At 59.2% G+C, this 15,727-nt stretch overlaps 1 protein-coding gene across 1 annotated transcript; it reads right to left on the bottom strand.

The window, feature by feature from the left end:
* Positions 1–766: 766 nt before the first annotated feature.
* Positions 767–15,318, bottom strand: LOC141576712 (tensin-3-like). Its single transcript, XM_074360132.1, has 8 exons — positions 11,511–15,318; positions 8,534–8,629; positions 8,158–8,235; positions 7,362–7,439; positions 3,659–3,827; positions 2,164–2,232; positions 2,050–2,076; positions 767–845 (listed from the first exon to the last, which is right to left on the bottom strand). Exons 1-8 carry the CDS (start codon positions 11,632–11,634, stop codon positions 767–769), a joined length of 720 nt encoding a protein of 239 aa, XP_074216233.1. The 5' UTR covers positions 11,635–15,318.
* Positions 15,319–15,727: the final 409 nt, after the last annotated feature.

Below are 15,727 nucleotides of genomic sequence, written 5' to 3' on the forward strand. Positions count from 1 at the left end.
CAGTGGGGACCCACAGCCTCCAAATCTCGGTGACCCGCCCCGGGGCAGACGCTCCGCCGAGAACCCAGCTGGGGAGGCGGCAGTAACTGGACCCCAGTACTGCACAGCACTGGCAAACTGTTCCCATAAATAATTTGGCAGAAGTAAAACGTAACTTTTATGGAAACGGTGTTCCCCTCATGGCCCAGCGTGCCATTCAGAGCTGGGCGAGCGGAGGCAGAGGCAGTCCCTCCACGGGGACCCAGGGACCTCCTGGCCTCGCCGCCCATCACGCCGACCCCTTGTTCACGCCCCAGTGATCCGGAGGGCCTGACCTGCACGAACCTCCATTAGGCATGCACCCCTTTTCAGGCCCACCAATCAGCCTCTCCGTGGTGATCGCCAGAGGACAGAGGCATCAGGGTGTCCGCTGGACAGAAGCCCCCCGAGACGGCTACCCCGAGGCACAGCGGCCACTCGGGCCACTGCCAAGTGGGCTGGGCTCCCCTCCCCTCGTAGATGTAAGAACGCAATTTTGGGAGCCCATCCGGCGCCCGTCTTCCTCCGCTGGGGCCCTGGGTGGCAGAAACGTGTCTTTCCGGGAAGGCCACTGGGCCGTGGGGTGGCTCGTTCTGGTGTGTAAGTTGGAGGGGCCCCTTCCCTCCTGGGCTGGGGAGGTCGGGGGCACAGCCGGCCCCTCTGGGGTCTTCAGGTGCGAGGCTCAGATCTTCCTCGGGGAGCTGATCATGATCTTGGACACGAAGTTGACGATGGCGCTGGCGGGCTGCTAAGGGTCATGCTCCGCGAACAGGTGGCACACGTTGTCCGTGGTGCTGCCCTGCTTCCAGGCCATGAAACCGAAGACCCTGCAAAAGGAACGCGGGTCAGCGAGCAGCGGGCCTCGTCCCATCGGGTGCCAGCCTCTGCTCCCCCTCCCGGCCACTGCATCATCCCAGGCGCCAGCCCGCCAGCCACCTGCCCCGCCTCCCTCCACCTCCCAGACCCTGTGGGGGTGGGGCTGAGCCCAGGTGTCACAGGGGAGGAGCCCGAGGGACAGGGTTTGGACTTGCACTGCAGCGGCTACCCCAGGCCTGGCCAGAGCCCTCCAGACGCTGCACGGCTCCTGAGCGCCTCACCTGAGTCTTGGAGGGGAGGACCTGGCTCTTCCTAAGGGGCCACCTGGTCTCTCCTCACAGACCTCGTGAGTGACAACATCCCAGCTCTGGTCCTGAGATGGTGTGGATGCCGGTGGGCTCTGCCCGATGCCCACACTCCTCCCACACCCGGGCCAGCGGATGGGGGGTGAAAACACAGCAGGGCCCCCTTCTCAGGCCGCGTGCTCCTGAGTTACAGGCTACACACAGGAGAGGACACTGAGAGAACGGCACGGTCGAACTATTTTCCTTAGAATTGAAGCCTTTATCTGAACAGGGTTTCTCAAGCCCTGACTTAACACAGTAACTACCATTATCTGAATCCAAATCCTTGGCAAAAGTCCTTCTCCTCCTTCTCAGGGAAATGGGGAATCTTTTTGTATAAGCCGAGTGGCTTCCATGCCAAGGGAGGGACTGGCCGATGGTGCCAAGTGGCCCCCTTGGGGCGGCCCCGTCCACGCAGCGGGGAGTGCCGTCCACCCTGTTGGCCAGAGCTGGGGGGTCACGCCCCACCTGCCCGGCACTTTATCAGATGCCCAGACAAATGAGGAGTGTGAAATCGGAATCCTGGAAGGGGACCCCCGAGGTTGGACGCCGTGGCAGTCATGTTTGGGGGAATGATGCAGACGGCTCTGGAGGGTCCAAGGCCCCACGGCCAGGCTGGAAATGCTGTGCCAACCGCCCCATGCTCTCTGTACTGTATCTTATGGGCTGGACGTACATACTGCTCAAAGAGCAAGCAGAAAAGGTAACCCTTTGTGGACACTTTCTGTCTACGAACACTTTCATTTCTGTTTAAAGCCAGACCCCAACCCGTTGGCGTTATGGGGTCATTTCCTCTTTGGGCATCTGGGAAAGAATTCAGCTTCAGAGGCAACCATCCACTAAGAGGCTGTGGAGACCGCTGGCGACATACCTTGAGGAGGGGCCATCTGTGATCCACCTGGCAAGTCAGAGAGCAAGGGAGAGTGAGGTTCAGGCCCCTGGCCCGGCGGGTGCGGCACGGGGCTGGCACACACACACTCCTTACTTCCTGTCCTGGGGGTCCAGCACGCAGAAGATCACGCTGCTCACGGGGTAGTGCCTTTGGAAGAAGAGCCTGTGGGGGACAGGCGGGCGAGCCCGTCACTGGGTGTCCCGGGGACAGTGAGGCACTGGGGCCCCCACGAGGAGATTCGGGGCAGAAGCGTATTCTGCGTTTTCACCCACTGGAAGTGAGCAGACCTGAAGCTGGCGCTCTAGGAAAGTGGGCAGGGCCTGGGTGAGGGGCTCTTTGCAGAGCGTGTGGGGGACAGGTCACAGGGAGTGACGCCCGACTGCCTGCCCTCACCCCTGGGGAACACCCCGGTCTCCAATCTGGATGCTGGCCTGTGAAACAGCATGTGAAGAGCCAGCCGCAGCCCCAGGACAGGGGCCAAACTGTCGAGGGCTGTGCTCAGGAAATCCCAGGGACGTGCTGCTAACAGGGGCCCCGCACAGCTGCGGGGGAGCCCCCAGGGGACCCCTCTCTCTGTCCTCAGTCCTGGCTCCCCGTTTCCCCAGGGGACCCCTCTGTCCATGGTCCCAGGTCCCCATTTCCCTGACAGCCTGCCCTGCTCCTATGGGCCTGGGGTCATGAGGCTCCATGACACAGTCCAGCATGGTGGTGTCCCCAGAGGCTGGCGGCTGTGCTCTCATAGGAGAAGGCAAGAGAGGAGGGGCCAGCGTCAGGGAGGGCACAGGCGGAGCCCAGGCATCTGGGGACCCCGAGGCTGGCTGTCACCGGGGACCCAGGCCCTCTGCCCATATCAGCCAGTGAGTTCAGTCCCGTCTCTAGCCACAGGAAGGACTCTGAGTGCAGTGGACGCAGCCTGCCCCCGCAGATTTATCAGGACACAGGGAAGCCAGAGACACAGGAAGAGCACGCAGCTGGGAGCAACAGAGATGCTCTGAAGAAAGAAGCCGTGCTCCTTGCCGGCCCCCCCCAACCCACCACTGCCCCATGAAGCTCCTGCCACCACCTTTAGGGCTGATGGCATGGCCCCCTGGTCAGCAAGGCCATCTGCATAACAAAGAGCAACTTCCTCTGAAATGCCTCTGACCCTGGTCCGAGGCCCCGCCCAGGGGAGGAACGCGTCTGCCGCCATTCTGTCCGCGCCCCCACACTCGGGCCAGGCTCCCCGGTGTCCCTCCCTGGTGTCCCGCCGGAAGCCCTGCTCAGAGGGAAGCCCCGGGGGCGGAGGTGGTGCCTGCCCTCTGGGCGTTCAGACGGTACTGACGCGCTCTCACGTCTAGGAAATGAATGCTTTCTGTTAGCATCAAGCATCCTTGTGTTACTATGTTATTACATAATCACTGATGTTACGTGGACGTAAAGATCACAGGCTCACCTGGACGGGATGACCTCCAGCCAGGAGCAGTGACACTGAAGGGCAGGGGAGTGGCTCCTATCACAGTCTGAGTCTTTCTCAGAAACGACTTGAAAGATGTTTGCATTTGCAAAAATGACACCTTCCACGCCCGCCCCTGCCGCCCTGCACACGCACTTCCTCTGGTTGTCAGTCAGCATGATGCCCTGGGCCGACACCTTGAAGTGCAGGACCGTGCACAAGGGGGGCGGCTCCTGGACCAGGGTGATGCTCAGGGCCTTCTGAATGGCCTGGTGTCCGGTGAGGGACTCCACCTCCACGGAGTTCAGGTACCACACGTTGCAGGCTGGAAGACACGGAGGGGAGGCATGTGAACCGCACATCCCCGCGGCCCGGGTGAGGTGCGGCCGAGGCCAACGCCCTTTGCTCCTAATTCCACCGGCGTGGACAGTGGCGACCCAGAGACACACCTGCCCCAAGGCCAGTGTGAGAGTCACCCTGTCTGGGGCCAAGGAGACCCGGACGACTGTCCACCTGCTGCGTAATTTGCCCTGGCACCTGGGTGGGGATGACCCCCGGCAACAAGGCGCAGGCGGCGAGCTCATGGCCTCTGCCGTGGGGACGCAGCTTCCAAGCTGCCACGGGCTGTCACCCAGGACTGGCCCTTTCAACTGGGCCCTGCAGAGAGGATGGCCATTCCTCTTGGGCCAGGAGAAGCCTTTTTACACAAAAGCAGAGCGGCAGGGGCACGGCGGTTCATGTGACCATGTTTTGGTCCCCGAGGGACTTTTCGGCACCTGCTCATCTGGCCTTTGTGGCTACTGACTTGGGGAGAGATTATCACGATAATGTTGACGTCTGCAGGCCAAGGGTCCTGCGGGGGCGGCAGGCCTGGATCGGAACTGGGACTGACACAGACCCCTGCTGCCTTTCGGGGTCTCGGTTCTAGCGTGTTCGCTATTTTGGGCAAACTCCTGTCACCTTTGTTCTGGCCACGGAGAGCGTATCCTTTAAGGATGGTCTACAGAGAGTCCAGCACTAAAAGTCTCCTTTGAAAACAGAGAGGTTTTACTTGAGCAGCGTTGCTGAGAAAACCGGCACAGAAGAATGATGCACATTGGGCAGAGGAAGCAACAAGAAAATGCCTGTTTCCTGCATATTCCTTTGTTTCCGGAGTCATAGCTACGAAGAACTCCACAGGCAGAGAAAGGTGGAGAACGGGGGCAGCCTAGTCCAGCCTCCCACAGACACAGGGATTCCCTCACCAGCACTTCTGAGAGTCAATGTCCACCTTGTGGGAAAGGCCTCCAACCGGGGATCTCAGGTCATGGGGCCCCTAGTCCTCTCCAGCCGTGTCCGTCCCTCAGAGCCGCAGACCCGCAACAGCCCTGTGGTCTCTGGCTCATCCACAACCCTCTCAAGCTGGGGTCACTAGCTGGGCACCCAATGCTGCAGGAGTGACCTGGCCTGAGAAGAGTGAGCTACTGCACAAGGCTGCAGGTGACCACACACAACATGGTACAAGGTGACCACACACAAGTCAGTCCCTTTCCTGGACACCAGCAGAAGACAGTGGAATGTGGAATTATAAACACCTATCATGCACAAAAACATGACAACAAATATACTTATGTACGTGTATGACTGAAACGTGATGCCGTGCACTGGAAATTGACACACTGCAACTGAGCATACTTCAATTAAAAAAAAGTCCACAATGCCGTGTATATTAGCACCTCGCTCAAAATGAAATAGGTAGGTGTAAATCTGCTAAAATAGGTACAAGACCTATATGAGGAAAATGGCTAAAGTCCCACTAATGGAATCAAAGAACTAAATAAATGGAGAGATGTCCCATGTTCATGGACAGGGAGACTCAACAGAGTCAAAGTGTCGTTTCTCCCCAAGCTGATCTGTGGAGTCACTGAAATTCCAATACTCTGTGGGCGTCAACAGACTGGTTCTGAAGTATCTACGGAGAGACAGGAGACCCAGGGCAGCCAGCACGGGACTGAAGGGGAAGACCTTGGTTGGAGGACTGACACTACCCGCCTTCAGGATTTACTCAAAAGCTACAGCAATCAAGACAGTGTGGTGTTCGTGAAATAACAGACAGACAGATCAATGGAGCAGGACGGTCAGCCCGGAAACAGACCTACATAAGCACTGCCAACCAATCTCTGACAGAGGAGCAAAGACAGTCTCTTCAGCAAATGTGGCTCAAACAACCGGACATCCACGTCCAAAACCATGAATCTGGACCCAGACCTTCCACCCTTCACAGAAATTAACTCAAAATAGAACGTAGACCTAAGTGTAAAACCCAAAACTATAACTCTTATAAGACAACAAAGGAGAAAATTTCGATGACTTTGGTTTGGTGATGATTTTTAGATACAGTACAAAAGCCACGATCCATGGAGGGAAGTACTGAAAAATGGATTTCATTCCCACAAAACGTTTTTTGCCCCAAGAGAGACACTGTCAAGAGAACGGGAAGACCAGCCACCGCCTGGGAGAAAGTATTTGCAAAAGACAAATCGCACAGAGAACTGTATTCAGCACATACGAAGAGCCCTCGGAACTCAACAATAGGAAAACAACAACCTTATTTAAAAATGGACAAACAGCCTTCGGAGCCATCTCAGCGAAGAAGACACACACACAGATGGCAAATGAGCACCTGAGAAGACACTTCATGTCAAATGTTGCCAGGGAAATGCGAAATTAAAACAACGAGATGCCATCAAAACAACAAGAGGGACCACGACCCAGCACACAGACGCCACCACACGCTGGGGAGGACGTGGGGCCACAGGACACTCAGCACTGCCGGTGGGGATGCAAACGGTGTGGCCACTTTGGAAGACGGTTTGGTGCCTCCTTACAGAATGAACACACTCCTACCCTACGATCCAGCATTTGGGCTCCCCAGTCTTTACCCAAAGGAGATGAAAATTATGTCCACGTCGTAACCTGAATGTGGCTGTTTACAGCAGCTTTATTTGCAACTGCCAAAACGTGGACACAACCAAGATGTCCTTCAGCGGGCGAATGGACAAATACACTGTGGTCCGTCCCGACGATGGGATATCATTTGGTGATAAAAAGAACCACGCCACAGAGCCGTGAAGGGACATGGAGGGGTCCTGAATGCATATGACCCAGGGAAGAAAGCCAGTCTAAAGAGCTACGTGCTGTATGATTCCAACTATGCGGCACTCTGGAAAGGGCAAAACCACGGGGCCATCAAGGACCAGGGGTGGCCAGGGTGAGGGAGGGGGGCGAGTGGGTGGAGCGCGGAGGCACTGCTCTGTGGGACAGCAATGCTGGACACGTGTCCTTACACAGCCGAGAGGGAGCCCTCGTGTAAACTGTGGGCGCTGGTGATGATGACGGGCCCCTGCAGGCTCAGGGACTGGGATGAAGGCTGTGCACGTGTGGGGGCAGGGCCACATGGGAAATCCCTGTACCTTCCTGCCAGGTTTGCTGTGAACCTAAACCTGTGCTGAAAAATAAAGCCTGTTACTAAGAACACAGTGCTCCGGGGAGTCGCCGCCTGGGGTCAGCCTGGGCTGGGGGCAGCGTGAGTCCCTCTGTGGACTCACTGGTCACGTGCACATCTGCACGCCTGCAGCTGGAGGGGCAGGTCATCACGCCCTGCCTCACCACACCCCCCCGAACAAAACCCAGGACTCGACCTTGATTCCACGGAATTTGGTCCTGATCAGCCTGCGGAGTCCTGGACCTGCCGCCCCGACCCCTGGGCCCCCCAGCCCCAGTGCAGCTTCCCAACGGAAACCTCCCGGGATGCACGGGGAGGAAAGGAGCCCGGCAGTGCCCAGGACCGGGAGGTTTGGGGGACGCAGCAGGGACCCACCTGCCCCCTGCTTCAGCAGCTCCGTCGCGGAGTTGGCCATGGTCTGGGGAGAGCTTTCTGTTATATCCTCCAACGGATCTGCCGGGAGGAGCAAGAAAACACAGACATGGGTCCGGCTCGCCGGCAAGAACCCTCGTGACAGCGGGGAAGCCCGTGACTGAGCTTGCGGAGAGAGGGGTCTCCCCAGGCGAAAACAGCCCAGCCTGGAGAAACCGTCACCATGTCCGGGGCAGGTGCAGCCCAGTGAAACACCCTCCTCGTCTCTGGGTGAATGGAGACGAACAACTGCATCTTAGAAAGCAAGTCAGCTTTGCCTGTATTTTAAACGAATCGTCTTTCTGGACCATGATGCAATTTGTGACCTCGAGGCTGTCCGGGGAAGTGGACGCCACTTTGTGTTAAATCTGTGTTGTGGGTGTTTTCAGACAGACACCAAGGGAAAGAGCCGAGCCCTTCCCACACCTCTGGCCAACAATATCAACAGCTGGTGATCGTGCAGAATTATAAAACTCACACGTAAATGGCCCTGAAGGTCCCTGAGTCCAGGCATGTTGTAATTTTGAGCCACGGGTCTCTGCTCCACTGAAACTGTTCCCAAAGCCCACGATGTGAAGATACGACCGAGGGCTGTGTGTGCAGAGGGACCACCTCTTACGTGACTGGGGTGGGCTACTCAGGGCGGACCCCCAGCGTGGGAGCAGAAGGAACTTCCGGTCTGATAGTTCTCACTGCATCTGTGCGGGCGGGCGAGCCCACCCAGCCAACCAGAGCGGCCCTGGGGCAGCCGGCAGCGTACCTCTGTCTGGAATGAGCAGTTTGCAGGGCAGAGCCAGGGGCGTGATGGAATGCTGGCACACCAAGTCCGTCAGGCTCCCTGCGGACGGGCGAAGACAAAAGAGGCATTAGCACACTGCACCTTCTGAAAGGGGGCCCTTCTATCTTCAGCAGCGCGCACGCTCTGTTACTGGGGGGCTCTGGGCAAAGCCTCAATAACTGAGGAGCGTGGCAGGTGGGGAAGGGTCGGGGGAAGGGGACTGCGGCTGGTTCTTGGCAGAGACACCCCCCGCCCATCTGTAAAGGACTGGCCACACCGCCTGCGGGATCCGAGGCAGCTCCCACTATGAACGGGCTTGTGGGTTCAGGACGCCGACCACGGGCTCTCGGCCACTCACCGAAATACGGCTCGTTGGGGCATCCTTTCAACTGCACTCCCTTCGGGGTGCACTCGATCAAGAAATGCCGGACCAGTTCGTTGGCCAAGTCTCCAGCTGGGGCAAGAGATTCAAAAGGAAGAGAAGTTTTACAGACCGAGCGCCTGGGAAGGTGGGGACATGGGAAGGAGAGCTCGGCCCCGCGGGAGGCAGCTGAGCTGGGGGGGGTCATGGCCTGGATGGGCGGCCAGAACGCCTCCAGTGACCATGCCTGGAGCTGGGGAGTCCCCGGGGGACCGTTTGCAACATCCTGCAGAACCGTCCCCAGGGACCCGGACAAGCAGCTAAGAGCCAGTGATGTGGACTCCAGCTCCTTCCCCTCCTGAGCGGGAGGCCAGGGAGACCCAGACCCTGCATGATGCCCCAGAACTCATTGCGGGAAAGAGCCGGGTGGTGCCAGTCTCCTGGGTAACTGAGCCCCGAGCCAGCTGCAGGAGCCCCCGGAGGGCGGGCCCCCGCACACCTGCGTTCACCCGGCCCACGAGCCCAGAGAGAAAGCACAGCATGAAACGCCAGGGAACGGCAGGTGGTCCAGGGAGGGAAAGCACAGATGAGCAGAAGGGACAGGAGCCGCCGCCCTGCGCTGACCAGCATGGCGCTCCTGGTCCTCCGTGGGGACGAGCCTGCATGACCACTCATGCTTCTGACGCAGGACCAGCTGGCTCCCGTGACGCATGTTACACACAGAGACGGCATCAGCCATCTGAGTGCCGGCACTGCACGGGACAGGTAGCCGGCAGGAAGGGTTCCAGGGCACGAAGTGACTGCGGGAACCCAGCCGTGCGGCCATGGCTGCCCACTCCCCGGGAAACCAGTGGGGCATGGGGACCCGTGGGCCTCTTTCCGGGTTTGGCCAGCTCTCCTCTCAGATCTGTCCCTGGGCTCTGAAATCCAAATGCCACATCCAGGGGCCGGGCGAAGCCGGTGAGCCCCGATGTCTGCCCCTGCAAGAGCCCCTATTTGTGGCCTCTGCCTCAAGGCTGAGGCAGGTCAGCCTGAGAGATGGGCGGGTTGCACACCTGGAGGGGACAGTTACACACCACCGTCTGTGTTCCCTGAAAGGCGATGCACGCAGGAGGGGTAAAGGTGGCCTCGCTTTAAAAGCCTCAGCGGAGACAGAGGAGCTGGGCAGCTGCGGGGCTCTGACTCCTGCCTCCAGACTCCTGCTGTAACTGTCAGCCACGGGTTTCCCTGCAGCCCAGCGCCTGCATCCCCCAGTCAAGCCGACGCAGCTCCTGAGCTCCAGAAGCCCTGGTTTCCACTCAGGAGTGAGTGTGTGGTGGTCCCTCCTTCCTTCCTTCCTTCCCGTCCCAGGCTCCCCTCTCCTGGCTGGTGTGCACACAGCATCTCCCTCCCTCACTTCCAACCACGGCCCCGGGCTCACCCCTTCCCAGCCCCTCCCCGCTGCTGTGCACACATCCACCACCTGCGTCCTGATAACCCCTGGGCCACCGAGTCTCACATTCCGCAGGGTGTAACTCACTCCAGGCGCTTTTCCACCAGGAAGCTTTAAGCAAAGAGTTCACCCAAGGACTGGGTGCTGGGCATGAGTCTGAGGGAAGCGGGCAGCGGCACCTTTTTTAAACACCGGGGCTTCAGAACCTGCTTATTCTGATGCCCGCTGCCCCCAGGCGAGCCCAGGTGCCCCCCGGAAGAGCCATGTGACGTGCTGACATCCACAATCTCCGTTTAGGGGGAAAGAGAGGTAAAAAAAAACTCCCATAAAAAAAAAAAACTCCCATTCTTTAGCGTTTGCAGCATAACGATAAGAAAAAAAAAGGCAAAGAGGAGGGTGACAGAAAAAGAAAAATGAGAGTAAGTGTTAGGGGTCAGAGAAGGGAGGACGTAAACTGATTTGCTGGAAGCCAAGCCTGTCCCCGAGGGAGAAGGCGAGGAAGGACCTCGTGACCCTGTATGCGAGCTGGTGGCATCAGCTTTAGTTCAGGAATTTTTAAAAATGGTGTCTTCCCCAGCTCTGGTCTGGAGGGAAGCCAAGAGTCAGAAGCGAAGGGCAACCTGGTGATTGGAGCTCGGTTTCTAGGCACTGCTCCCGGCAGAGAACCAGGGTTCTTGGGAAGAGGCCAGGCCGAGCACAGCGTGTCTGCTGTTCCCGGGAGCTGGTGGCTTGCAGGCTCCCGGGGGGCCACCAACAGGACACGGGGCCAGCTGGACGGGCCTCGCGGGGCGGAGCCGGGGGACCTGGGGCCCCGAAGGAACAGTGGTGCTGGGTTACGATGCCCGGGGAGGGAAGGGCATGGCGGGCTCCCCACAGTCCCGCGGCCTGGGTCCACTGCACACCCACCAGGTGCAGGACAACGCTCGCCTTGTGCGCAGGCACCACACACTTCCCTGGGCCTGACGATGTCAAGCCACGGAGCGCCCGTTACAGAGCAAGAGGCCCGAGTGAACCACGTGGTACCCGCTGGCCCTCGGCACCGGCCGAAGCCCTGGCCCGGAGGGCGGAAGGCTCCGTCCTCTCCCCCGAGGGGTGACCTGGTGACACCAGGCCCGCACCGGCTCGCGTTCAATCCACCAGAACGCTCGGCTGGGAGGAGGAACGAAGGCCAGGCATGTGGTGAGCCGCCTCTGGTGTAAGAGGGGAGGACACGTGTGCTTGTGTGCACTGGACAGAGAGCCAGGGAGAAGACAGGGGAACTTATTAGACGTTTACGCTCGGAAGTCAGAGGGACTGAGGCAGACAGGCTGAGAGTGGGCACCGTGTCCGGCATCTGACCCATGGGCTGGGTCACCTGCTCAGAGCAATCAGAAAAATAAAGCTGACAATTAACCTCCGTTCTTGAGCTGGGCAGCACTTCCTAAAACAGAGCCGAGACAGGAAATGCTGAGAAGACCCGTGAGGGCTGTTCCTGTCCCCAGGGCCGCATGGGCGGGAAGGTTAAGCAGCAGGTGGGGCTGAGCAGAGCCGTCCGGGACCCACCTTTCTTGTTCAGCTGCAGGACGGAGGGCGGGGGCATGGCCACCTTCATGGCCAGCCCGTAGGCGCCCCGGAAGGAGTGGCTGTCCCTGACGATGAAGGCCCTGGGCTCCTTGTCCTTCAGCATGGCGATGGCTGCAGGAGGGAAAGAGGTGTGAGTGTGTGCGCAGCGGGGACCATGGCCTGCCTCTCCGACGGCCACACCCGGTGATGGCCGGGGTCTGCAGGGTCACCAGACAGAGGTGCGGCTTTCATGTACACACACATAGTACACATATGACCCCCGTCAACCCCACAGCACCTGCAAAGCCCCCGTGACACCCCCACCAGGAAACAGGCACACACGCCCAGACCGCATGTCCCCACAAGCAGTGGCGCCCAGCACCAAGGGAGGCCACCTGGGCCGTCTCCCGGCCTGGCATTTCTTGCGATATTAGAAAGGACACTGTCAACTTTCAACAGAAGGAAAGAAGTTTCTGATCGCACTTTCCAAGTCTGCGCATGTGACCCCAAAGTCACTGCATGTTTACTACAAATTTCCCTCTCTGCCCCAGGGAACGGTAAAGATGTGGCCACGGGTGGCCCTCCATCCGGTGGTTGGGGAAGATGTGGCTGCTCTGGTCAGCGGTTCCCACCTAGGTGGGGCTGTGAGCCCCTTTTCGGTGTGGCGGTCACCTGTTGGTCAGGGCCAAGGGCTGAGCCTGGCCCCGCGCTCTCCACCCGCCCCAGGTGAGCGCTGACTGTCACTTAACAAGAACATCCCTCCCTGCCTTGCCTCTGGGTTGAAGCCTGGCTCTCGCAGGCCTTCCACTGATGACACAGGAAGAAAGAGCGATGGGTCAGGGCGGTGGTAACCTCAGGCAACCCTGATGGTGCCCAGAGAGGAGCAGAGCCCAGAGCTTCCTTCACAGACCTGCACCTTTTATAGAAAGACAACTAGCAATCTGAAGCGTAATGCAGTGCAGAACGGCAGCTGTAACACCGCCTTTCTGTGGAGCCTGCAGCCCTGTCTGCAGCGGGTCAGGGCCCGGGACACAAACCCGGGAGAGCAGGAAGCCTGTCTCATCTTGGGAAACGCCCTGTCCCAGCCCCGTACGCACCGACTCCAGCCCCAACCTCCTGGCCTGGCGAGACACGGGGTTCCTTCTGCACTTCTCCGTGGGGCTGCCCCCAGCCCCGCGGGCGGGACGGGGCCCCCAGGTGGGGGCTTGCACACAGCATGTGGGGAGGGGCGGAGGGACCGGGCCTGGGGTGACCCTGACACGGCGGAGGGACCGGCAGCCTCTCCCACCTGCACTGGGGACCGGACGGAGCAGGGTCTGGGTCACAGGCTGTTTTCCAGATCTGGGGCTGAACGTGTATGACTGTTATTCTTTAAGTAAGGGAATCTCACTCACAGAAGTCGTATTTTTTTCCACTGTGACAACCTCACTAGCTCTGCCTTTCTAAGTCGTGACTCCACCCCACGGGGGTGGAGACAAGCAGCCCAGACTCGTGGGGGGCAGAGATGGCCAGCTGGGGCTGCTCCGGGCAGCTCCCGGCTCCCAGCCCCTTCCCCAGAGGCCAGGCCGCCTGGGACACGGGGGCCACATGTGGAGGGCAGCCTGAGGTCTGGGCTGGACTCACTGTTTCCTGAAGCAGACAGGAGCTCACACCCACCAGGGCACCACCAGGCTGCAGAAGACACGCCCTCACCACCTGTCTCCCTGCAGCTGCTGCGTTTAAGGATGGGGAGCAGAGGCTGAGAGCCCTGACCTCCCGCCAGTTCTATGTCCACCTTTAAAAAATGCCAAGGCCCTAAGTGCCACAGTCATGTGACCAGCTGTGCCTGAAAACAGCCCCGGGGCCTTTCCCCTCCTCCACCTCCCTGAAATTTCACTGCAGCTTTTCCAGGAAAAGGCACATTCCAGAGGTTACAACAGAACCTCTGGTGGCTTTCTTCCCTCGGGAGAAGTGGCACCCCCGACAGAACAAGTAGGGGTCCATACAAAACACCCAGGAAACAGAGGAAGCTCCGCTCCTGGGGTTCAGCTGGAAAAAATCAATGCCCAGGCCGCATATCAGCTATTTTGAGGTGGGGGGACGGCCCAGAAGAAATGTTCTTAAATTTGTGGCTCAGAATGACGACCACAGTAACTCCACCACCCTCTGTGTGCCCAGCAGGGCTAGCAAGGAGGTGCCCTCTGCCCAGGACTGTTCCCCAGGCCCCCCCAGGCAGGAACCGCCAGGCAAATGCCAGCCACACCTGCCTCTTCTGAGTGCCAGTCCAAAATGGGGCAGGCCAGCCCTCCGCCCTGGGATGACGGGCTGAGCTCACGCAGACCCATAGGAGGGTCTGCTGAGAACGTTCCAGAACAGGGCCCTTGACAAGAACTCCGCAGAGTCTGTGGGCAGGATGAGGGCCACGGTCACGGGGACTCTTGCCAACGGAGCAGGGAGGGGATTGGACCGGGCATCTGGCCACAGCGCAGCCCGGCCATGAGCTCAGTCTGGCACAAAGGCCAATTCAGGGCCTCGGCAGCCCCCCAGGCCACGGGCTCCCCATATGAAACCACAATGGGTCGGTCCATTGAGCTCCTGGGAAGAAAGGGACATGCTTAGCATTTTTATGATCTCCTTAATTGAGTAGAAGAATTTTGAATAAAAAGCTGGACAGAGCTGTTCTCTCGCCTGTTTAACCCCTCAGATCCAGGCACTTTGGGGACGTAACCCCGAGAGCTGGTGACTTCCTCCCCAGGCTGAGGGCCGGCTCCGAGCAGCAGTGGAAGCCAGGCCACCCTCTTCTGAGCCCAGAGCCCCCGGGAAGCCCCTGAGGAGTTTCATACTTCCGGGCACCTGCCAGCCCCCCAGCCAGGGCCAGAGCATGCTCTCGGAGGGAGTCCGCTGCCCAGGGTCCGCCCAGGGGGCCCACAGCTCCACAGGCTGCCAGCCCCCACTTCCACTCGGGTTCTGGGGAAACAGCGCCTGACAACCCTAACTTGCTCTCAGTTCCTCCCACTGTCCTGAGACTGCACGCAGGGGTGAGGGCTGCGCGGGAGAAGCTGGCCGCAGGCCCCATCGCCTGTCGGGTGCTTGGTCTTCCACATGGACAAAGGCAGGGGTGTGAGGACTAGAATTAGAGACGCCACCCACCCCGGCCCTTGGCCCCGCCGCTCGAGGCCTTGGCAGGCTTCTTGTCCCAGTCTGGGACCCTGCGTGGAGCGGGACACGAAGCCCCTGCGTGGGGGCGGGACACGCGGCCGCTGCGAGGGGGCCGGCCCCGCCCAGGGGCGCTGGTCCGGCTCAGCCAATCGCGAGCGCCGGGTACCTCTTGGCGCCAGCGATTTGAATGGTTCGCAGCCGCACGAGGTGGCAGCAAGTGGGCACACCGCTGCCCTTTTGGGAGCTTCTCTGAGATCGGGAGGGGAACCCGCCCCTCGTCCTTTCGCCGGAGCCCCACCCTCTCCAGGCCGCGGGACTGGTGAAAAAAAAAACAGCTGGGAAAGTAAAACAACACTGACTTCAGGATAACGGTTACCTCTTTGGATGCAAAGAAGGGAATGGGATAAAGGAAAGGTGAAAAAGAAACTTCAAGCATTTGTATATGATTTGATTTCTTAAAAGAAAGATTTTTAAATGCTAACGTTTTGCCACAATGCTTCAACGTTTTGAAGAAATAAAATGTTAATATGTAATTTTATTACATAAAACCCCAAAATATAGCGATGCATATGCACACAGATATGCATATTTTATATGTAAACATAAACAACATGCTTCAATGAATAAAATGATAGAGATTTTCTTTATCATTGAGCTTTATTCTTTTCCTGAACTTACGGTTATTTCAGGTACTTCAGGGCTCCAGAGCTTGCCACGAGACGCACATGTCCAAGAAGGCCAGTCCCCAGCAGGGAAGCAGGATGGAGCCCCAGGTGCAGGTAGGTCACGGCACGATGGGGGTACTGGGGATGGTCGAAGGCAGGCAGGGAGGCTCGGGGTCAGGCAACGGGGAGGGAAGCACCGGGGTGTATGTGGGGCACAGGTAGGCCAAGGCAGGATGGAGTGAGGGGCGCTGTGTGGGACCCAAGTAGGAAGGGAGGGGAGGGGTGCTTCAGGAGCCAGGGTCGGGCTATCCCCTCCCCCCACCTCCTGCCACCTCCCAAAGCAGCAGCTGAGTCCCTCCTGAGCTCCCTGTGGGACAGGCCCAGCTTTGGCATCTGCGTCCTTGCCCCAACTTG

Source organism: Camelus bactrianus, unplaced genomic scaffold, assembly GCF_048773025.1.
Source record: "Camelus bactrianus isolate YW-2024 breed Bactrian camel unplaced genomic scaffold, ASM4877302v1 HiC_scaffold_23, whole genome shotgun sequence".
NCBI classification, from domain to species: Eukaryota; Metazoa; Chordata; class Mammalia; order Artiodactyla; family Camelidae; genus Camelus; species Camelus bactrianus.

Coding starts and splice junctions, on each gene's coding strand:
- LOC141576712 (XM_074360132.1), bottom strand. CDS start 11,634: ATGCTGAAGGACAAGGAGCCCAGGGCCTTCATCGTCAGGGACAGCCAC. Junction 2,233..3,658: donor CTGACTGACAACCAGAGGAA/GTGCGTGTGCAG, acceptor TGTCCCCCACAG/GCTCTTCTTCCAAAGGCACT. Junction 2,077..2,163: donor CTGGACCCCCAGGACAGGAA/GTAAGGAGTGTG, acceptor CTGACTTGCCAG/GTGGATCACAGATGGCCCCT.